A 24,505-nucleotide genomic window follows, 5' to 3' on the forward strand; every position below is an offset into this window, starting at 1 on the left:
TCTCTTAAAAAGTGTCACTTAAAAAAATGGACATAGAAATACATCTTTAGAATAAATGAGCTACTTCTATCAGTACAAATATATACAGGAGAGGTCCAGCTTCTTTAAAACAAGCGGATAAATGTGTCAAATAATTCCTGCCATAATCCCAAAACAGTGACCATTCAGCCTGTGTGATGAACCAGAAATGAAACAGTGATTGTCATTTTGAGTGGATTCAGTCAATGAGAGGCTTCCAAGCGGTACCTAGTGTCCGCTAACAGTGATCGAACAGAGAAAGAGGACTGGTGCAGTGATATTACTGATGTGATGTAAAGATCAACCCAGAGAGAGACATGTAACAAAGGCTGTCCTAAACAAAATAAATTCTTAGTCGACTAACACTTATACGATTTAGTTGACTAATCGATTAGTTGATTTAATCGACAGATCTGTGAAACTGAGAATCACACAAAAGCACCACTTTAAACGAGAGATGTGCTCAAAATATGTCATTCAACATGAAAAAACAACTACTCAACTGACGAAAACCAAAACGTCTAGGGCTGCAACTCACGATTATTTTCATTGTCGATTATTTTCACGATTAAGCGATTAGTTGCTTGGTCTATAAAATGTCAGAAAATGGTGAAAATGTCTATCAGTGTTTCCCAAAGTCCAAGATGATGTCACATTTGAGAAGATGGAATCAGAGAAGATTTACTTTTTTCTCAAAAAATTACTCCAACCGATTAATCGATTATCTAAATAGTTGGAGATTAATTTAAAAGTTGACAACTAATCGATTAATCGTTACAGCTCTATAATAGGGGACAGCCCTACATGCAACATAATGAGAGAGCTGTCAGGCTGATTGCTTATGTTTTGACTCCGAGTTCGGTCGCCTCTCGTACGGCTCAAGAGCCCAACTGCACGGAGTGGCTAAATATTGTGCCTGCATTTTGTCAAGTAGTATAACAACTTGGTTAAGACAAACTCAGCAACCCCAGTGTGAGTCTGGGGTGGTCAAGACAGAATAAATATACAAAGTCGTTTTAACTGCATGGTGTAAAACTGCACTCAACACCAAGTCAACATAAAATTTAGTAAGGAAATGCATTCAACATGTTTGTTAGACCTCTAGGATACAAACATTGCTTTTTAGTGAGAAACACTGAATAAACTGTAACCTTGTTTGTTTAGAAGAAAAATCCACAGGAAAGGAGTACTCCACCAATCTTAACGTGGCACTCTTTCAACATTGTCGGACTCAAAATGGAAAGTTTATCAGAAAAAAAAAGAAGATCAAAATTGATGAAGCGTAACCAGAGATATCGTCTTTTTTATTCCATGCATTCTTCTTCCTTGTCAAAACCTGGCGCCTACATTACCCACAACGCAACTCAACCGCCGCCTATTAGCTAGTAGGTGCTAATATAGCCTCGAGCTGCAAGCCTCATGCAGAGATGAGGTGCAGGCAAGCTCACTTCTTTCCAACTCCACACCCCCAGATTCCCCCAGACTGACTCAAGTGACATCATTTGAGGCGATTTATCAGACTTCACACAGCTCCCTCTGGAGCCACAAAAGGCTTTCTTCACATATGCAGTCATATGTTGTTTTACATATTAGGATTAATATGGTCTCCGTCAGCCTTTCATTGACAGGGTTTCTTTGAGTGCTAAAGTCTACATGCTGATAGCAGAGCAGCACATTGCATAGCGACTTGTGACCTACATTAATCAGAAAGTAATGGCAGCCTACTTAATGAGAACTACAGGTAGTTGGTCAAATTTGGCAAATGGCAAAGCTTAACAAATGTCTGCATTTCAACATTGAAACACTGCAGTTCATCCCTGATATTCTCTCTGCCACTGCATAAGAAATGTTGTTATAGCTGAAACTGTGTGTCCTCATCCTATACATTGAGGTGGGCAACCACTTTACCAGGAGCTTGATAGTGTGTACCTGTTTGCATTACTGTCAGACACACTTTCCAACACATTTCATTGCACTCTAGACAGTCAACTGTTAAATCTGAAACTTGCTTGAAACATGCAATCCATCATAATGAACATCACGTCTGCTTTTTTTTTTGTTTTTTTGTCAAAGAGATGTTATGGCTGAGTGGTAATGCAGTTCAGACTTTTCAAATCAATCAGTACTTGTGAGTTTCTGCGCACTGATAACTTTAACGTTGTTTACTGCGATGGGCAACCTGACCTGAGGGAGTTCTAAGTCCCTGCAAGTTGATTTTCCGACTCTACTGAAATGTAGGGGTGTAAGAAAATATTGAATATCGCATACTTTTTGTGATACTGTATCGATTCTCCAAAACACTGTATTGATTTTTAATGAATAATTTACATGCAAAGATTAACTCAGTCAATACTTTATTTCATTTGCAAAGAGATGCTCCCTCTCAAAGTAGTGCTATGATGTTGGATGTTACAGGGACTGTGATAAACGCAGATCCCGCTGTTCTGATTGAATAAAAAAGGAAACTTTTTTTACTCAAATTGTATGCATATGATGGTGCGTTCTTTATACTATGACAGTTTTCCTAAAATTAGATTTAAAAAATTGCAATTATATCGCCTAGCCTACAGTATCGCAATATATTGTATCCTGCATAAAAACAGTCAGCTGTCATGTAAGTATGTATAATTTGTAGTAAACAAATTGGTTTACTGTACATGGTCCTTTAAATTCTTCAGTCTTTGCAAAGCATGGGAAAACTTGACCTTTACACTGAGGGGAATTTAGTTTTATGACTCACATTATAACTGAAAACTGATGAAACACACAAACAATATAAGCCGAAAGTCTTTCTCATGTCGGCTCTGTGGTGGAGTTTTGTGAATCAGTGTTCTGCTTTGCATGGGCTTCACCTGCTCTGACCTGAAATATGTGGGTTAAATTAGTTCCTAGTTGGCGCCAGCAGAGAATGATTAACATGAGGGCCTCTATTTTGTATCTGTCAACCTAAACACACACACACACACACACACACACGCACATACTGTATACAGGAAACTGTTTCAAATGCAGGCTCAGACTTGCGAAATCGACATCCCTGCATGGCAGCAATGAACGCAACTGTCTGCAGACCTCATGTAGAAAGCAGCTCCAAAATGTGACAAATCCATCCTTCGCCAGTTTCCCTATTTCACTTCAACACACCCACACCCTGAGCCAGCGCAACCCCCCCCCGCACTTCCACCACCACCACCACCGCCATCCCTACCCCTCCCCTGGGCCCCCGTCAGCCGGCTGCATGTCTCTGGAGGTCGCCTCTGACGTCAGCAGCTCGACTGGGCAGAGTGCCAGCCCTGTGGGCCCTTGATGGATGCGGTTGGTCTGAGAAACAGTCTGCTGTGTGTGGAGCGCACGGAACAGACTCAACTCGGCCCGCTCAAACACATCTAATGACCCGTAAACACCCGACAGGCCCGTTGCCTCTCCCTCTCTTCTGTCTATCACACACACACACACTGGCGATTAAAGGAGACACATGTGAAGATGCATGAAGATGAGTGATTTGTACTGCAAACGGCCGGGATAATAAATACAACCCGCAGAGGCACACTCTGGGTCTTTAAGAGAAAAGGTTTTATTCAGCGCAATAAAAGCAAATGACGGACGTGGCTGCAGCCTGTATTTGTGGTTGACTAGTCGGGAACGCACATAACGAGATTATGTGTGCTAAAAAGTACAAACATTTAACAAAATCAAAATATCACAGAAATTACAACTGTGCGTCAATATCCTGGAATCCGCTGATCCAATCATTATGTCACAGCGATCCAGAGAGCTTCAGCATGTGTGTGTGTGTGTTTCCATGTTTGTCCCTGCTGTGTGTGTGCGTGTGTGTGGGAGTGGGTATACCTGCAGGCCTGCTGCCGGTCTTCCTCTTCAGCCATCTGTCCAACGTCTCTGCGCTCACACTCTCCAACACAAAGTCGTCCAGCATCTGCGGGTGCAGCGAGAGGTAGGCCTTCACTTTCTCATCTGTCAAGCCTGGAAAACACAGAAATAAAACTTATTTTAGCTCACGCACTGCACAGCCTAGACTAAGCAAAATGTGAAAATAAAAAATATATTCTGGGAGATGTTGCACAAAATAATGCTAGAAAAGTATGGAGGAGAGAAACATAAAAGATATAAGAGGATGGAAACGTCATATTACACGCTGCCAACGGCCCACGGTGATCCAGACAGACACCCAAACAAATGCACAGGCTATGAAGGTCGTCTCGTTCTCTTTACTGCGAGGTGAGAGCGGCAGCAGCGGCGCCTATGTTCCAGCTAAAGCTGTCAGATAGCCGGGTTAGCTCGCTTATGTTTACTGTAAAGCTGTGTCTCCAGGGATAGGAGCCCCCAACAGAGGCAGCAGGATAAAGGAGGACTCGATTGTGCTTAATAGGCAATTAGGTTCTTGAGAGCTCGCTAAGTGCTGCTGTTTACTGTCTTTGTTGTCAGGGAAAAAAGCCATTTGCCAGACCATCGTTGAGGGAAAGTTGTTTTTAATACACCCGCTGGCGTCTGAGAGGCCGTCATGATGCACTAGGAAACCATCATGTTTGGGTCACTTGCGCAAATGGAGTGTGTGTCTAAAACAAAGACCTGTAGCTGTCTAAATTCAGCAGTGAGACGTCATCGCCTCATGAGACCGGGAACTCAACGCTGACACGAAATGCAACCGAAAGTAGTAATTCCTGGAGAAGAAAAACAAGTCCTATGGCCGTACTAAATTTACATTTTATGGTTATTGCACACAGTAGTTATATCTGTTATCAGATAAGAGTAGTAAGCAGGCCGTTGATTTCAGACAGCCCTGATGGTTTTCATTTCACTTTTTCACAAAATGTGTTTTTATCAGCAGCATCTGTGTAGACTCCCTTCAAGTATGAATCACAGGAGGACAAGCAGCTGGAAGGCAGGTGTTCTGCCGTCAGACCATAGACTGTATAAGAAGTGGACGTAGCCACAGTGATGTCACCCACTGGATTGTGGACTGCCGTTTTGAAGCCTTGAGTTCGGCATTTTTGCCGTCGCCATGTTGTTTTTTTGCAACCAGAGGTGATACGAGAGGGTGGAGCTAAGTGCAACCAAATGCTGAAAAAGACATTTTCAGGCAACCAAAAAGGTTATACTTAACTTTCATGAACTGAAAACACATTGTGAAAGTCAAAGAAGCCTGCTTTATGGTCTATTTGACTCTAAATGGGACCATAATTTACTAAACAAACACCACGCTGTATTGAAGAAGACTTGAAACTAGTGATTGAGACCATAAACTCATGTTTACAATGTTTACTGAGATAATAAATAAAGTGAGGAGTAGGCTCATTTTCTCATAGACTTCTATACAATCAGACTTCTTTTTGCAACCAGAGGAGTCGCCCCCTGCTGGCTATTAGAAAGAATGCAAGTTTAAGGTACTTCGGCATTGGCTTCACTTCTCAGACCCGTACGTTGCCCACTGCGTCAGCCACACAAACATGCAAACACACTGCACGAAAATATTACAAAGTGGTGCGTCTATCTAAAATCCTGATATCAGGGTGGTGAATGGCTACAGACTTGTGGGCAACAGAACTGTATGTGGAGGGTGGCACTGTTGTGCCAGATGACAAAATAAAACCAGATGGTGGAGTGAGAAGCATCCACTTCAGCTGCAGGTAACTCTTGTATGTCTATGTATGTTAAAAATTTGCATTTGAGGAATAACTTTTAATTTGAATTTAATTTTAGAATCAAAGTGCTCCTGAGTCTGGTAAACAGTCTGAGCAGCTACCCGCGACCTTTGATCTACTCTCCCAGAACAAATAATTTGATCTGCAGTTACGATGGATCATCTGCTCAGTGTGCGAGTGTGTGTGTGTAGGTCGAGCAGGCTAGTGGTTGCAGGCAAATAAGGCAAACAGAGGTGGGGGTAAGTTTGGGGGGTGGAGGACGCTGCGGTCTGACGCTATCCAGACACGAGACACAGATCTTCAGGAGCGGAGCGCCTCACGGGACTCCTGGCCAGCTCTGACGCACATCGGCAGAATACGGCTTAATAAATCAGAGAAAGTTAAGGGGGTGGTGGATGGAGCTGCAGGGGACAGAGAGACACACAGAGGAGTAAAATGGGAGCGCTGCAAATACCCTTACGACTTTGTCCTATTTGAAACAAAGAAGGCACTGTGATTAGTGACACTAAAAAAATAAAAACACAAGGAGGCTGTATCATTTTATGAATACAGGTTTTGTGTTGAGAATTTATTTAGCTATCATATGTGTGAGCACAAGAACAGAAATAGTCAAATGTCCTATTACCATGGGGCAAAAACAAATTGCAGTGCTTAGAATTTTACAGTGGGCATATAACGGTTGCTAAAATGGTGTTCTGGGTACATCAAGGGAGTTGGTGAAGCCTCAGGGCGCTTTCACAAGCTGTAGTCTGCTTGGCTAGTCCCAATCAGAGTAAAAATTATACATTTGGTTCGTTTTTTATTTAGTATGGTTCGGTTTCACAGTGCACAAATTGAAGTGGACCAAATAGAAAATAATAATTTGCTGAGGGGCTTGTACGAAGAAGCAAATTTGTCTTTTTCGTCTCAAGAGCTGCCACTTCTATGAAGGGAATCGTAGACTTTGACTCGGCACTGATCTACTGTGCGCACGAATCCCTTCTCCTCCAGTTTATCTCCAATGACTTCACAAACGTCACTATTTTTGTGGACATTATTTATCATATTCTGTATGTTCTCTTCAGTCCTGAGGTCAAGCAGGTCAAGTCGTTTACCTGTGTCCATCTCAGCTAATGCCCGTGCAGGCAGTCTGCGTTTTGGTTTACTTGGAAACGGTCCGATACCACCTCTCGCAAGCGGTCTCGGACCGGTTGTTTTGTTCTGCACCAGCGTACGATTAGTGCATTCACAACTGTCCAAACAAACCGCACCAGAGTTCGATTAAAACAGACTAAATGTTGGCTTGTGAGAGCGCCCTTATTGGTAAAGAAAGAGCAAACCATGGCTCTCTAGAACAGCCACTGTTCATTTCTGACCCCTGACTCAACCCTTAACTTTTGCTTCAGCTGATGGACTTTTGAAAAGTACAATAATGTGGAATGAAAGCATGACCACATTTTAGTTTTTACTAACATTCATTTACTATCTGTCAGCAAATCAGTATCAGGCCAATAATTGCTTAAGGCTGGCCATAATCAATATTTTTGTTATCCGTTTGTTATATATCACATAAAATGACCGAAACCAACAAAGTGTTAGTCCATGCCCATTTGAATATATGCTTTCATTCAAATAAAAAAAATAAAATAAAAAAGGCTAAATCATTTCCTAAAACAGCTGAGCATTTTAGTTTTGATCATACAGGATTCAAACAGGAGTAAATACTGCATTTGTTGGGGACTATTTTCAGCTGCGGATTAATACATATTTGGTGCTCTTGTGGTTATTTCAGGTAGCAAGACATTTGGTTGGTTTTGGTCTTCTCACTGTATTTTCTGACAATATGAAAAATCACCAGACATATCCTACTAAACCTTGTTATGATGATCCAATGTAATACAATATCACGATGATGCATTAACGGAAGCATGTGCATACGACAGGAAAGCCTTCGAGGGTCGACTTCCTCTTGAACAAATGTAAGAGCAAATCAGTGTTACATATTTTCAACAAGTGAGTGCAGACAGTTTTAAACAGTATCGGTACAGATCCTGATAAAGCTGTGTCTGCATCTGCTCTAAGCATCACAGTTAGTTCAGGTGGCAACTAGAAACATTAAGTATTTATCTGTATCAGTTTAGAAGAAGAAGAAATCACTGGTTATTGTAAAAAGTCAAAGAATGACCGGTTGACCCACTATATTGCAGCATGATGGTGATCGATGGCACTTTTTGTCCTGCTAAAATCCTGCGTCTTTCTGACGACCTTACAGATTTCCCCTCTGATTCCTTTCTGAAGTCTTTTCGAGCCACAGCTCAACCTAATGTGACCGCAGTGACACTCAGAGCTGTGGGATATGCGTCAGTGTCCTGGGCCTGCGACTACGACGGCTAATCAAAGGTGCAGCCAGATCTGTCCCACATGCTGTGGTCCAGAATGGACTGGGAACCACATGTGCTCACTCAATCAGGAGAGAGAGAGAGAGACTGCTGTGGTAGAAGAAGCAAACGCTTGGTCACTGGTTTGACCAGAGTGTTTTTTTCTTTTACCTCAGAAAAATGTTCCTTCCCTCTGGAGCCAACGCTGCTGAAGACAATGGCGTCATCAAGATAAGATAACACAATGTCTGACACGCTGAACATAAACAAAAAAAATCCCCATCATCTAACAGGCTCTTTTTTAGATTCGTTCCATTTTCAAATTTTCCGAAATCTTGAGCCAATCCATGAACTAACTTTCAGTTTTGTCTTCCCATGTTTACATCGTTAAATTGTCTCTATACTGTAGGCTGTGCAAAGGCTGCAGCAGGGGATAAACGCCATTTACTTAAAATGATTACGCTTAAACAGTGGTGGAAGAGGTATTCAGATAATGTACTTAAGTATTAATGTAAAAATACACACAAATAAAAGTCTTGCATTCAAATCCTAGTGAAGTAAAAGGTACAAAAGTAGTATCAACAAAATGTACTAAAAGCATCAAAAGTAAAAGTACTCTGTAGAAAAAAAGTCCCATGTGACATGTGATATATTAGAATATATATTTTTGATTGTTAATACCGATACATTGATGACTAAGTAGCATTTTACTGTTGTTGCTTGTGGAAATGGAGCTAGTTTATGTACTTTATATACAGTAGTTTAGTCCAGTGGTTCCCAATCTAGGGGTCAGGATCCCTCCAAAGGTCAAGAGATAAATCTGGAAGGTTACGAGATGATTAATAGGGTAGGAAAGAAAGTTTTGCTTTACAAATTTTTGTATTCATAATTTGGACGTTTCTCTAAATTGTTTTGGTGAAAAATTGGGCCTTGAATGGCTATTAAAATGAAAACATCTGTCACAAGCTAAAAAGGTTGGGAACCACTGGTTTAGTCTTTCACAATGTGTTCTTAATCTTTATTTGCTGTCAGATAAATGCAGTGGAGTAAAATGTACAATATCTCCCTCTGAAATGTAGTGGTGTAAAAGTATAGCATAAAGTAGAAATACTTGTGTTATGTAGAAGTCGCATAAAATTATACTTAAATACAGTACTTGAGTAAATGTACTTCCCACCTCTGTGCGTAAATGAGTCGAAATGAAGGCGCCCATTCAGACAAATGTATAGGCGGGAAGCAGATTGTTGCGCAGCATGTTTGTGAGCGGCTGAAGCCCAGTTGGCAGAGATTTTTGTGCCTGACTCAGACTTGGGCTTCCTGTGTAAAAACTGAAGCCTGAGTTCATGTTCAGTGAGCTATTGTTGCATAACACTTATCTTGACTACAGCACAGCACAGCGCAGCACACCACACCCTGGGACTGGGAAGGGAAGGCCAAACCAGTCACAGTCTGTCTGGGTCTCTACACTCTCAGTGTGAACGGGGAATGTGTTTACAGCCAGCCTGGGCTGGGTATCTATATATTGTGTCTGCAACAGTTTGTGGTATTTATGTGGAATTTCAGGCATCAAGCATGGTCTGATTTCATATGGAAAAGTAAAATTCTTGTAGAGATGCTGTAAACTGTAAGTAATTCATTCCATCCATATAATAAAATGTGTTTTCAATAAATATTCTTTCATGCTTTGCAGTAAAAAAGCAACTTTAAAGTATTGAAAGAAGCACCAGCATTGAAATCTGATGCTGAGTCAGTTGCGGTGAGATGTCATATATGAGTCGCAACGAGTCTGTATGATATCTAACGAAAGGTTGTTCCTCATTTTTCGTGCGTTTTCCTACGAATGTCCAGCAACACGTGACACACGTGTCAATTTTCACTCCAGTCTTTTCAGAATAGACTTCAGTCTTCACAGGAAACAACTTGGTTAGGTTTAGACAACAGACTTAGGTTTAGGAAAAGATCATGGTTTGGGTTAAAATAACTCCAGAAGTGCGTTACTTAAGTACGGACGTTACGTGACAAATAAATCAACGTTGACTTCTGGTTTCACACGGGGTACAAACACCAGTCTCCTGGGCGTACCCACCCATCCACCCCGACCTCCTCCCTACATGGCATTTGTCCCTCTTTATACTTCCTGGTTCATAATTACGTGGATTACATACAAATTGATTTCATGGGATATATACGAATTACAGTGCTTTACTTTTCGTAGGTATATAGGAATGGTGTATGAAAACAGCCTGATGAGTCACAAGTCATACTAAAACAGGTCAACATTTATCAATGACACACGAGAGGGAAAGCGTCAGAGAGAGTATTTCTGATGCTGCATCTCTTCATAGGAAGCTCCTTCAGAGAATAGGGAAAAAAAGAAACTCCTGTGAAGCAAGGCCTTGTTTCTCTCTCTGTATCCATTTCACAATTTACATTTTGTTTGATTTAAACCTCTCTCATCACTTCAGTCTTCATCTGAGAGCGACAGAGGAACAGAGATGACTGCGCTGGACATCCTCAACTGCTGATCAACTCCCTCTTTTACTTCTTTTTAACTTGATTCTATTTTAAATTCTGAATTCCTCAATATAAGTGTCTGTGATGAGAGAAAAACCATCCACATATCACAAGGTATGCTCTGTAAATCCCATAAAGGTTGCACTGTAATTTAGGTGAACATAGTAACTTGATGACGCGAAGACAGAAGCCTTAGCTTTCCACTGCAAAAAAATGAATGCTCCGCCCACGATAGGTCCGTTTTTAAAGGGATAATCCGTCAAATTACTTTGTTGATTCATCAAATAAACATTTAGTCAATAAAATGGCAGTAAATAGTGGACGATTTTCAATCTCCAGTGGTTGAACTCCTAACCTTGTTGCAGTGATGCGCAGGTGTACATCAGGACACTGTGACATCAGTGGTGAGTGTGGTTACAGGTGGAACAGCCTGGTGTTGAGTAACTTTTTAAACAGTCATGGTAATGGTGATCATATTTGTTGTCCAACGTCCAATTACATCCGTAAAATGGTTAGTTTGAGGTGTGAGGGTAGAGATGGTTAACTTTAGGGGTCAGAGATGGTTTGGTAGGTGAAGCTTGTTGGGTGCAATAGGCACATTACACACCTTGGGGGCTGTTTAACGTCTTAGCTAATAGAAAATTGATGAGGCAGTTGGAAGGAAGGTGGATACTGTAGTCGAGAGTGAGGTGTGACTTCATTTGACCTGAGCTGTTATTTGGGTTACCAGTATTTTGTGCAGAAAAAAGGGATATAAATATGTAGATTTACAGCAAGAATTAGACAAAAGTGTAATGTAAGGTTGCAAATTCCTGGAGGGACTGCCAAAGGAAAGTATTGCTTTAATTGAAACAATAAACTCACATATACAGATATAGGGACATTTTAAGAGCTGCTAAAAACAACAGCCAACTCCTCCTTATCTCCATCACTCATCTCTATTTCCCATGAAGCAGTCAGCCTGTGTGAAGGCGCCTGAACAGAAGTGAACATGTGTCTTCAGCGCTCCTGTCAGGCGATGCCGGGCGGCGATGTCAATGGCAGAGGCCGACCCCGGCGGCGGCGCTGATGTTTAGCGAGCAAGATGTTCCTCCCCGGCAACACATGGATGAAAAATGCACACGAGAGAAAAAGGGAAAAGACCACTTCTCTTGAAGCGCACTCCTTCTGGCAGAGAGTCAAGGGCAAACTGCCAAGGTACTACTTTTCACTTTCCTGACATGAGGCTGAGGCAGGAAAGGGGAGGGAGGGGAGGGGGAGTGCGTGCGTCAGCAGGTCCGCCTGGGACTCCCTTTGCCAGGAGGTGGGAAGAGCATGTGGTTCTTATCTTATCTCTGGGAGGGCTGCAGCCCAGCGTCCAACACTGACATTCAGTGAGCGGCAAAGAGGAGAAAAAGATGAAAACGCTTTGACTCCTTTCCCAATGCTCACCTCACTTATTCATTGGGCTTGTGCCGCTGAACCCGAGTATGTACATATGCAGGGGAACACACACACACACACACACACACACACACATATACATATATATTCTCACACGCCCCACATTCCACAGCAACCAAGGGTGAGGTGACCGGTGCGGCTAAATCAATAGTCAGTCAGTGAAAAGGTGTCAAATTAAGAAAACGCTGTTTCACCCTGAACTTCAACTGCAGTCCGATCACTTCCAGAGACACGCCCCCGCATGGCGAAAACAAACATCGCTGCACAAACATGCAAGCTCACACCTCACACTCAAGAGAGAGAGAGGGAGAGAGAGAGGTGGAGATTTCCATGGAAATGTAATTTGCATTATTTCCACTTCCATGGTCCAGGTCATTAGACGTAAAGGGTAAGGGCTATAAATGGCAAACTGAGATGTAGATAAGGCATGTCCCTTGATCCACGGCCTAATAGTGTCGTCACAGGCAAGCGGCAACACTCTCTGACTGCAGTTACAGACACACAGCAGGTCAACCTTCACCTTCAACTCAACTCAAAACTTTCTTGTGCATTCCCCGAACGACAGCCAGTCGGTGGTCGATCACACAGCCTTAACAGTAAAGCTGGAGTTAACATCCCACCCTAACTGGTGGTTTGATGTAGCGCTGCCTCCGTTCCCCCCCTAGAGCCACATCAGTGATCAGGGGTCATGTTCCCTCCGCTCCACATCTGGACTGATGCTGAACTCTGCAGCCGCTCTGCAGAGGGGCCAACAGGGACCCGGTAATGAGAACCACAGATCTGTGCATCTTCTCCAGCGCCCTGCTCTTTTATGAGCCTTGACACGAGGACAAGTTGTAAAGAAATCTACACGCATGTGGCCTTTTCCCATCCCCTCAGATACCAACCCACGACAAGCTGACGAGGGGTCAACGGACGCCTTGAGGAGAATGTCATCTGTTTCGCCGCTCAGATCGTGCACTGTGCCCTGGCACCGATCCAGTCCTGCACAGATCTTGATATATTAAAAAAAAATGGGTTCAAACTGCATAACAAGCTAATTTTCTTTGGCTTGAAATTCCTGAGAGTTTAAATAAACACTCAAGACAAATCACAAAGAGAGACCGTTTAGCATCTGGAATTATTTAGCCATTCAAATTTCAATGAAGCTTTAATTTTCATATTAAATCATATTTAACACTATATGTATATATTCAGTGACTGTGCCGAGAGGAGTCCTCGCAGTGAGAGAGAAGGCATGCGGTGGGGCAGGAAATGTCCAGCGTGAACACTTCCTGCCTGACAATGCAGCCTTCTTCACCGAGTTAAGCAATTCGTCGACAACCAATTGGGTTTGAAAATGCCTGAGAGATCACATTAGGGCTGACCCTGGCTGACCTCCGAATCTGACCACAGCTATCCACAAACAATGCAAACGCTTCTATATTTCCCCGCAACGTGAGGCTACAAACATCTATTTATAATATCCCCAGGACTAACTCATTGCTTAGTTAGAATCACATGAGCAACCAGAAAGTGAATGAGCCAACACGTCGTCTTACAAACTGGAGTCTGTTGGACAGTCCAGCAACCAGAAAGGACAAACAATGACGAATTAACAGTTGCCAGGGAACAAAACAGAACTTTTTAACACAAAAAGTCTACGTGAACAGTGCTATAAAAACAGAAATACATGTGTGCGTTCATGTGTGAATAAAATGTAATCAAATTATTCTCTGATCCCAGACCAATCACAGGGAAACATGCAGTGAGAAGGCAAACAGTGTGTCAAATTAATCCTACATTTAATCTAGATTAATTGACAGCTGTACAGTGCAACATTTAATGTGAGCTATGATACTCACATAATGACAATTATAGCAAAAGTAGAAGCAGGCAGTCAATGTTGAACCTTTTCTCTGGTTAACATATTTGTGAACGACTTGTTTATAGAATTAAAAAAACAGTATAAGACAGTTGAATATTCAGTCAGCCGCATCTACTGTTGTTTTGTGAGTTTGGAAGCTTTGTGAAATCTCAAATTCTTCTCCTTTTTTGGTCAGTCCGAGGGCGGGATACCTACATACTGTACCTCAATAATACATTCCACGACTGCAGTTTACTGCTATGTGTGTATTTTGGCGTCACTCAGTATCCCAGGCCCCAAACTGCTAACTTGTTATTACAGGGTTGCCACTAAAGGTCACTTGAGGTGCCACTTAAACAGCTGGAGCCACTGATGGAGTTATTCATGTGGGCATACAGACAGTGTAAGTTACGATCACAGAGATTATAAATGACAATAACTCCTAAAGTAGAACTTCCCACAGCAATATTACAAAAATACAAAACCAGATAAAAGCACGTACATGCTAAAAAATATTAAGTAATAATAAGTATATCATGTCACCCGATGTATTTTATTTAGTTTAGTTTAGTTATTTAGTTTTATTTCTCTTTTGTTTGTTTCTGTTTGTCTTGTCAAATTTCACCTGTTGTGTCTTGCTTCACTAAATAAAATAAAAATTAAAAATAAATAAATAAATAAAATAATAAGTATATTATATGTGAATATTTACTGAAAATTACAAATGCATTCACTTAACTTTCTGAATATTTTTCTTATGCAGGCACTAATCATTTCAATATATTTACTTTTCTTTTTTTTATAAAAATAATAATAAAACAACTGTGGATGGTACCTGCCTCTGACAATAAGAAAATATCTAAAATTAAAATCAAAATTAATTAAGTTTCAAGTTTCAAGTTTATTTGTCATATGCATTTAAAAGTACAGTGTACAGTGAAATGCAATGAAATGCATTTTACCCAGGCTCTCTCTCAGCCCTTAAAATCTATAAATAGTACCCTAGATAATTAAATAAATAACAGCTGACATAAAAGCCATAATGATTTTTTTGTAGGACACTAAACATTTATCAAAGCTATGGAATAAGAAACCTGTATAACTTATATGGATATATAACTAGCTTTAGAATATATATATATATATATATATATATATATATATATATATATATATATATATATATATATATATATATATATAAAGTATTGTAATAAATATGAAAAATATTTTTTGGTATAATTATAATAATAAACTAATTTCTATTAACCCTGAACCACAGCCCTGAACTCAAATTTCTACAGGAATATATATATATATTTTTAATTTTATTGTAAGTTAAACTGTATGTACACAGTCTATAATCACTCCGGTTCAAGCTGCAGACTTCTCCTCGCTTTTTGATGTCATGTCTTTTTTATTGCAGCACTGCTGACTGTCCTCTCCATCATAGACCATGCCAGCTCATCATAAACCAGCTCGATATTTTATTATAAAGGATTGTAGAAACGCACGCTACATTTTCCAAATCCTGCCCGGTCCCCCCTTTCAATGAAGTCCCCACCCATCCAGATCAGCCATCAATCTGTCATTCATAAAGTTGGGTATAGACACATGGGCACATAACGCACCGCCTGCAGGACTTGTGCGTACAAATTTCAGTTTTTCATTTTTGTTTCACTCTTTAAACACTGTTAGTCAAAAAAACACCTACTTGCACCCAGGAAACAGTCCGTTAACCTTCTGAAACAGCTTGTTGAAGACGGACCATCTTCCATGTCGGGATAGTGAGCGCACAATGAGAGAGAGGAGCTCCGGAGATAAGTGCGCCTCTTGCAGCTGCAACTATTGGTGCGTCTCGGGCACAAAAAAACAACAAAAACAAAAAAAACTATTCCAGTACATGCGTTGATGTGATGGTGATGGTGTCCTCAATGCTTTTGGTGTGTGTGTGTGTGTGTGTGCACGGTTTAGTGTGGTGCTGCCCCCCCTCCTCCTCCCCCTCCAGCGCTATGACCGAGCACCGCTGGCCGAGGTGTAGCTACAGTCGGCCCGCCTCCTCGGCGTGGTGGCTCCGCTGTGGATGTGCAGCAGCAGCAGCAGCAGCAGACTGGAGGAGTGGAGAGCACGGAGCATAGAGACACGGGGGTAAACACACACACACACACACACACTCAGAGAGAGAGAGAGAGAGGAAGACAGGAGCGCAACTGTGTCAAGTCAGCCACAACTATCTAGCACGACTTCTGCTCTAGTTTTCAAAATAAAAGCCACATTGCATGATTATGTAGGGTGCCTTCAAAATCAGAAGCAGCATCAGAATCGTGTTTATTGCCAGGTGTAAGAGGTATACACTAGGAATTTGCTTTGGTTTTGTTGGTGCAAATAAGCAGTATAATAACAAAAGAATAGATAAAAACGTTAGACTAAAATAAGAATACAAAAAAATTCGAAATTCTACCAATATGCAATATACAAAATAAGCTATAAACAAAAATAAACATGATATAAAACAGATAGTGCAAATATTGCTTGTTAGGAATACTGAACATAATGTTTTATCAAGAATTTTCAAGAATTTCCTCTAAACAGAGTTTGATGCATATGGCTAACTTGGCCTTTATGCACAATCTTGATGTGAGATATTAAACTGTTAACATTCATAAATACACCACGACAGAGCGCTTAAGAATGTGTCTCATCTTCTAAAAAAAAAAAAAGTCGCTGATTACCAATATTTCCAAAGATTTCATCCACTAAGTTTTTTTTCTATACACCAATCTGTTATTTTGAAGGGTAAATCGTGTTTATTTCCGGTGTTTTTACGCACTTGACGCGTCTGGTGAGCGCACTCTTGACGCTGTTGAACTGCTGTTCCTGTTCCTGACTTTGGCTGCTGCGTAAAAGGAGGCCGAGCCGAGCCATGCGCAATGCCCCAGAGCTCTCCAGAGACACGCGGCTGCTGTTTCTCTGATCCACGGCTCAGTGGTCAAGGATGAGACGACAGACAGACCGACCTCCACATTTACAGCATGGCAGGACAAAATTAATGGAGCGTCATGCAATGCAATGCATGCATGCAATGCCTAAAAAAGGTCCAGCAGTGTTTAAAAGCATCTTGCTGCATCTTGCAGACAGAGCCAATCAGCAAGACACTGAATTCCCTCCAGGTGTAGAGTAGACCCTGACCTCTGACCTCCTCAGGAGAGTTAAAAATAGGGATCTGCAGAATTAAGTTGGTTAATACCAAACTAAAACTGTGTGCACCTTCATTCAGAAGAACAGTCTTTCATAGTTAAAAAAAGAGATCTGTCTGGTAAAAATAAATTTTGATTTGAACAAACTTTCATTATGATGCAGCAAAAGAAAAGCATATTTAACATACAGAACACTCAAACAATGTGTGCATGTGTGAGAGGGAGCGAGCGAGCGAGCGAGCAGGGACAGTCTAAAGTTTAGACTCTAAACTTTGATCATGCCGAGGTCTAATTCGTGTCTTATCTATCTTGAGCTTTTACATAAGGTTCTTTTGTGATAAGTAAATGAGATTTGTCTTTCTGACTTTTTCTGGACCACCGTTGATATTTCAGCCCCCTGACTTCGAATATCTGCAGAGACTTGCATTCACTACAGGAATGCATTCAATTGATTTATTTCACCGGGCGCACATTTACATAAATTATAATTGTAAATATCGCCTTGAATTGGCACGATGAAATAAATCAATGTAGTCTGTTCCCTTCAGCAAAAAGCCCAACTCTGCAAATGACTGCAAAATCTGCACATCTGCAGTGCAACTGAAATATTTAGACCAGAGAGTTATAATCCTATATACTAATAATATCAAATCCTATAATGATAATGATAGAAAATAACCTAATTAACCTCAAATTCAGGTCAACCAGATGATACATTCTGCACTGACTGGAGAAAAAACAATGGAAGCTGAATACACAGATGCACAATTATAAGAATGCTGAACAATCGTTTGGTTTCTACAATTAAGACAGAATTACCCCCCTCTTTTTTTTGCTATTTTCAGATTCACATGTTAGTCAGAGGATTTCCTGTAACAGTTTGAACCGCCTCTGACGTCTTTAAGGCCACACTTAGTTCCTGTTAACTGTACAGTTTTTTTTGCTTTAAAGCTAGCCACGCAATGCATCACCACTGCTGTTTATATTTCCACTAATAATGTCCATGTGAAAAAGAGACACATTTACAGGAAGTTGGTAGAGAAAAACAATCCTGACGGGGAACACATTATTTGTTATAAATTGCAAAACTACACATAATATACAGACTACATAAAGATCTTAGTTCAGATTAGTGAATGATTCCTGTTTAAATAGCTAATCTTTTTTGTTTCTGTGCGAATAGTTTAAGTGAGGATCCCACATCAAGTTCCAAATGAAGTGCGCTCCCTATCTCCGCGACCTTTGTTAGATGTGTGCTTGTGTTATCAGCGCTCACAGTGCACCTCAACAGCTCTGAGTCTGCAACATGATACGGCATACGGCGTGCCAGACTCCCTCATGGCCGCAGCGTATACTGATCATATCGGCAGAGAGACAGAGAGAGAGAGAGAGGTGTGGGAGCTGTGGTGGGTTGCGTCAGCACGCGTGCTATCAATCACAGGCATTCCTACACTCTCGAGCAGCTGGTCCATTCAGAGGTCACGTATAACATAATGGATTCTCTCTGACACACTCTGTCGCTTTTCCCTCCATTTTCAGCCCGATGAGAAAAGCCCTTAAATGAGGAATGCATCTTACAGAGACACGTCTGTTTATTTCACATGCTGCCTTTTGATTATGTGAAGTGTAATATTATTGCAATAAAGCATGCATCTAGTAATATTTTCTAACGCACAAGAATTTGGGAGGTTGAATGCTGAAGGGAAGTCAATTCAGCCATTTAGGTGAAATAAAACAATTAACACGCAACACATTGTCAGCCTTTCGTTGGAGGATAGATACACATTTGAATCTGATGAATTCACATTTTCGTTCATGCCTGTTAATCAGAGAGCTCCTTCAGCCCCTTCAGGGCTCACCTCTGTGCATCCTTCCTGCACTTCAAGTAGCTTATGCATGGAAATTTAAGATGGAAAACAAATGCTTTCAAACATTCACAGTAAAAGTTCATGACTGGAAGTTTATGAGCTTATGTGAGACGGTTATGGATGAGGAACTTATAGGGAAATGCGGTAGATCACAAGGGACGCCACAACTCTGCCTGTGACCCACCAGTAAACCCTTCTGATCCAGCAACCACTTCAACGTTTAAATGATTATTATTACATAACAGGACGTGAACTGACCGGCTTGACCTGAATCAAACTGATATTTCAACTATCTTTAGATTGGTCCAATTGGTATGAAATAGAAACATAAATTGCACGAAAGTATTGGTTTTATCTACACAGAAAGTTGTATTTTTGCACACAGTGGCGTAAAATGGTATTCTGTTTGAATGTATATGAAACACAGGAGTCTTATCTTTCAAAATGGCACAGAAGCAACAGAATGATCCAAGCAAATCTTGAGCCGTCACATGTTGCCCGTACTATTTTAAGTACACAAAGCAAGCTGCGTTTTGTTAGGGACACACTGTTGGTTGCTGGGAGCCGCTTGGCATCTCTGGCGGGCAAGTTGACGGACTAGTTTATCAACTCGCTGTGACCCTTTGACCCTGACATTTTACGATTTTGATGAATGCATTTCTAATTACTTTTCATTTCACAATGTGATGATAATGTAGTCCCACTGGAACATTCAGTTGTATAGCTTCTCTATTGATGGTAACACAATTTAGTATGTTGCTCCTGACAGTAAAAGTCAAAAGTCTTGCATTGTTACTCAAGTAAAAGTTTGTGTTATTATCAAAATGTATGTAAAGCATGGACCATGGAAGGGACCATAATTTCAAGGCACGTGGAGGGGGTAGGGAGCATTTGCATTGAAACAGACACAGACCTATATTACTGATGTATGAGTAGTTAGTAACATCACAGAGCACTTTTCTTAGTGCGACAACGACACCAAGGCCATGCACCAGGATGAAGAGGGGGCTGTTAAAAATGAATAAAATTAAATTTATTGATTTAACCATGCAATAGCCTCAGTAAGGTTAAGTAACTAAAAAAACATGAGAATACTGTTTGAAAATTAAAGAATACATTTATTAATCAGAGCACTTGTATACGAACGTAGCACTAGATAAAAGATTAAATCAGCAGGGGGAGGCGCGTGGAAACAGCTGTTTGCTGTTTGTTGTTTGCTGTTTGCAGCTTTTTCTTGCTCTCTTTACAACCACGCAAAGCAACATGACGTGTTCCGTCTGTCTATCTGCCTGTCCATCTCCTTCGCTCCATTTCAGTACTACGTTCGGCGCCGTAAATGTCAAATTGCATCGTAGCAGTCAGTGGGAGTGGGTGACGCTAACAATATCGTTTAGCTCTTTTAAAGTAAAATTTTTGAGAGAAAACAGCAATACAATTCAGGCTTTTATTCCTAAAAATATAAAATCAGACTCCAAAAGTCACCCGGGCCGCGCCAACCCCCCTCCCTGACCCTGCTGCTTCCGCGGCCTATGAAAAGGATCAAAGGGTTTATTATCACTGATGCAAATTGCAAAGTAGCATTTTACTGTTGCAGCTGCTTGAGGGCTGCAACTAATAATTATTTTCATTAAAGATTTCTTTGCTCATATACTTGACGAGAGCACAAAGTGAAATCTTCAAATTGTTTTCTCCAACCAAGCTGCAATTGTTTCAAGTGTAATTGTATTTACTGTTGGGTAATTTTATTTATAACAGTGCATCATATAATATTTTATAAGCTCATCATATGTTTTGTATGTAAAACCTTAAATTGCAATAAAACTAATAACTATAGCTGTCAAATACTTGGAGTAAAAAGTGCAACATATCCCTCTGAAATAATAATAATAATAATAATAATACATTTTATTTGTAGCACACTTTACATTTGAAATAAACCTCAAAGTGCTACAAGGTAAAAGCAGGTGCAAATTTAATCGAAATTTAGTCCAGCAGAAGAATAATGTAGATTTGGAGTCCCTTAAATTCGTACTTAAAGTAAAGTACTTGAGTAAATGTACTTTGTTACAGTCCACTATTGGTCCCTGTTGATTGTGCTACATTGAGGATAATGTAAAAAATATATATTTACAGAAGAGGGCAGACAGACAGGTCAACAGATACATGTTGTGGCTAAATCTGCGTCACAGTATCTTTTTTATTTATTTGGATACCGTTGGAATAAAAGCACCACAGACCCAATCAAACCTCAAAATGTCCGCCAGCCAGGACTCTCTCTGGCTTGATCTGTATCAATCTGGACAGGCAGTGCGCACTCTTTTCTCTGTCAACAATATCCTGCCACCAAATCCCATATCCATCTGTGAATGGATAGCATGTGCGTTAAAGAGAAATTTATGGAAATCAAAAAGGTGATGATGAAAGAAGCTGAAATCTCATGTGTCTTAATATGGCATGTGTGTGTGTGTGTGTGTCACATGCAGAAGGTTCCTATATGGCTGCTGCTTTACTATCGTCCGCTGGGGGATCAACAGCTGACCTATAAGAGTGAAGTGGTCGGCAGCCATGCTTAGCTGTTCCCCCCTCTCTCTGCCGTTTTCAGCAAACATCCTCCTCGCGACTATACGGCCTCTGTCTCCTAACGTAAGAGCTGCACATCTTCAGACGTGTGTGCGCTTGTTCACACACACAGCCTCACCCCCCTACCCCCACATTACAGACCTCATCCACTTAAGCACATTTCTGATTCAAGGCACTGTACAAGCTTTTTGCACTCTGCACACACACACACGCCCCAGATGTAAGTGAAACATTTACAGATCACATGCGAGCACACACAAGCATGAACACATATACACACAGGAGCACAGTTACATCCACGAAGGCACACACACACACACACATCACATGCGGCAGACACACACCACAGAGACTTCCAGTCCCCTCCCCCCCAACTGAATAGTCTGTTCTGACAATCCACAGGACAGCCGGAGCATTGACGTCAGAGGCAGGCCCATGAAAATACAGGGTCCCTGGGGGGCTGAGGGAGTTATGCACATCTTCACAGTTTGGCTCGCAACTAGTTCAACAACCAATGAGCATATTACTGCCTCTGTTTACTCTTATTGGAAAATGCAATAATGAAAAAAAAGGAGTTCCACATTTACACAAAGCCTGGCATGCGCAAATTTGCATGCGACTGCAATGCGGATCGTCTGAAACGTGACGTCAATGGACGTCATTGCACTGTGATCCATTAGGACAAATGTGAGATAGGTGCATAATTTAGGTTAATGGAAATGCAGCATATCGTCGCCTGCCCTCAGTCCTCTTAATAATTCCCATTTTGAACAACTGCCGTCAGATTGTGGTATATTAGAAGCACCCAGAGGAAAGGTTTGTTGCTCGCTCAGACGTCCTCACGGTCCCAGGAGAGAAGATGACATCTTTGTTTACCGCTCAATGTTCTGAACATCTTTCTGTTTTTTATTTTCTTCTTCTAAGACATCATTAGGACATGCGATTCATTGATCTCATTGTTCTCTCCTGTTCTCCTTCTCTCACCTTTTCTGAGATTGTCTCTGGCACATTATGTAACATTGTTCATATTTGTCTGTATAACCACATACAGTATGTGTTGCTGTGGCAAAAAGAAATGATCCTACACAAATTCGAATTTAATCTCGGTCTGTATCGGTAGAAAGCCCTATAGATTATATGAGGCAATGTTAGTGATACAGTAGAGGATCATTACATTAAAGGAGTATGTATGTTTAGGTGTGTGTTTAGATTTCACAAAAGCAAGAAGAAGAAATAGCAGGGGATAAATATAGATTAAATATTGTTATATTTTGAATACAGTCATAATAAATAAAAGTACTCAAATTAGTTAATGTCACAAAATACAACGAGTTCTTCCATGGGACATACTTTGTAGCAGATTTTATACTGTAAATTTGGATTTCCAAAATGAATAATGAGATAATAAAATATTAAAAAGTTGAATTTCTCACTGAACTCACTCTGATTTAGAAAACACAATTGGCCATATAACGTTTGCTGCATTTAACCAATTAAATGAAATTAAAAATAATCAGCATGGTCATTAAATTGCTGTGATGTGAAAAGTCATCATATCAACCTGCTGTCGCTGTCGTTTCTCACGGAAAATGGCAACCAAGACCAAAATGGAGAACACAAGAGGAAGCATGAAGGCTTTTCTCGGCATTACATGTCCCCTGAGATTATTCCTCACTCAGCCTGACTGGGTGCATAATATATAATTGGTGTGATGTCACCACAATGCATCAAAGTCTTGGCTTTCATATACAGCCAGCCACTTGCTGAGAAAGTCCATCCAGAGGGGTTGGATTATCAAAATCATGACCATAATCTTTATTGCCTGGTCAAATGGATCTGATCTGGGTCCACTATGAATATACAAGAGGTTTAGCGTCCATAATGCTTCTGACTCATGGACTGTATAAAAGAAGTGGACGTATTCACAGTGACGTCACCCATTGGTTTGTGGACTACGGTGTTAAAGCCTTGAGTTCAGAATTTTTGCCCATCGCCTTCTTGGTTATTTGCAACCAGAAGTGACACGAGAGGGTGGAGCTAAGCACAACCTAACGCTGAATAAGAAATTTTTAGGCACCCAAAATGTTATAATTAACTTTCATGAACTGAAAACACACTGTGAAAGGGTTAAAGTTGTAAGACGAAAACACAGACAACTCCCAGATCGGACAATGCCGTGGTAGCGACCTGTCAATCACAAGGTAGCCACGCCCTAAAGCATACCCTGCTTTATGGTCTATTTGACTCTAAATGGGACCATAATTTACTAAACGAACATCATGCTGTATTGAAGAAGACTTGAAACCAGAGATTGAGACCATAAACTCACGTTTACAATGTTTACTGAGGTAATAAATCAAGTGAGAAGTAGGCTCATTTTCTCATAGACTTCTATACAATCAGACTTCTATTTGCAACCAGAGGAGTCGCCCCCTGCTGGCTGTTAGAAAGAATACAAGTTTAAGGCACTTCCGCATTGGCTTCACTTTTCAGACTGAACTGACAACAGTGAGGAGAGAGGAAGGTGAGTAGAGCAAGTAGAGGTTGGTCTCAGACTCTCAGTTGACTTGACCTGTATTTCATGTATATGTCCTCTAAAGTGTGAACATTTGTTGGGTTGAACTAGATGATTTTGTGTTGAACCAGATGATTCCTGGAATCTTTCTATTGCCCAACAGAAGCTTTGATGGTTTCCTCCTGTTGCAATAAAGTTGAATCTGGATCCAAGCTCTCAATGAGATCCAAATGTACATGTTTGTAAGTGATGCTCCACCCCGCTCCCAAATCCTAATGAGAAATTGGCCAAAATAACAAATTCTGTATAGTAGCTGCTTTGAGTTTGCTAGCTCGCGGGAGTCTGAGCTTCTCAGCGGACATGTAGGCCTGAGCGCACAGTTTGTGGCCTGTCACATGTACTGACTCATCTGTATCCTGGAGGACTTCCTTCCACATGGGAAACATAGAGTCTAGTGCAATGGAACCATTAAAGACTGGATTTTTTGCCGGCATTGCTGCATCAGTG

At 40.9% G+C, this 24,505-nt stretch overlaps 1 protein-coding gene across 4 annotated transcripts in view; it reads right to left on the minus strand.

Annotated features, from left to right (window-relative positions):
* The window catches only part of pde10a (phosphodiesterase 10A), a 66,562-nt gene that overhangs the window by 28,642 nt on the left and 13,415 nt on the right, over positions 1-24,505 (minus strand). For 2 of the 4 annotated variants that reach the window (XM_074646266.1, XM_074646267.1), the window contains exon 2: positions 3,868-3,999. In XM_074646266.1, the coding sequence (XP_074502367.1) occupies positions 3,868-3,999 (132 nt within the window). Of the gene's footprint in view, positions 1-3,867; positions 4,000-15,552; positions 16,009-24,505 lie in introns of those variants that run through there. The other 2 variants (XM_074646268.1, XM_074646269.1) reach the window with 2 other exon arrangements.

This window comes from Sebastes fasciatus, chromosome 9 (genome assembly GCF_043250625.1).
Source record: "Sebastes fasciatus isolate fSebFas1 chromosome 9, fSebFas1.pri, whole genome shotgun sequence".
Lineage (NCBI taxonomy): Eukaryota > Metazoa > Chordata > Actinopteri > Perciformes > Sebastidae > Sebastes > Sebastes fasciatus.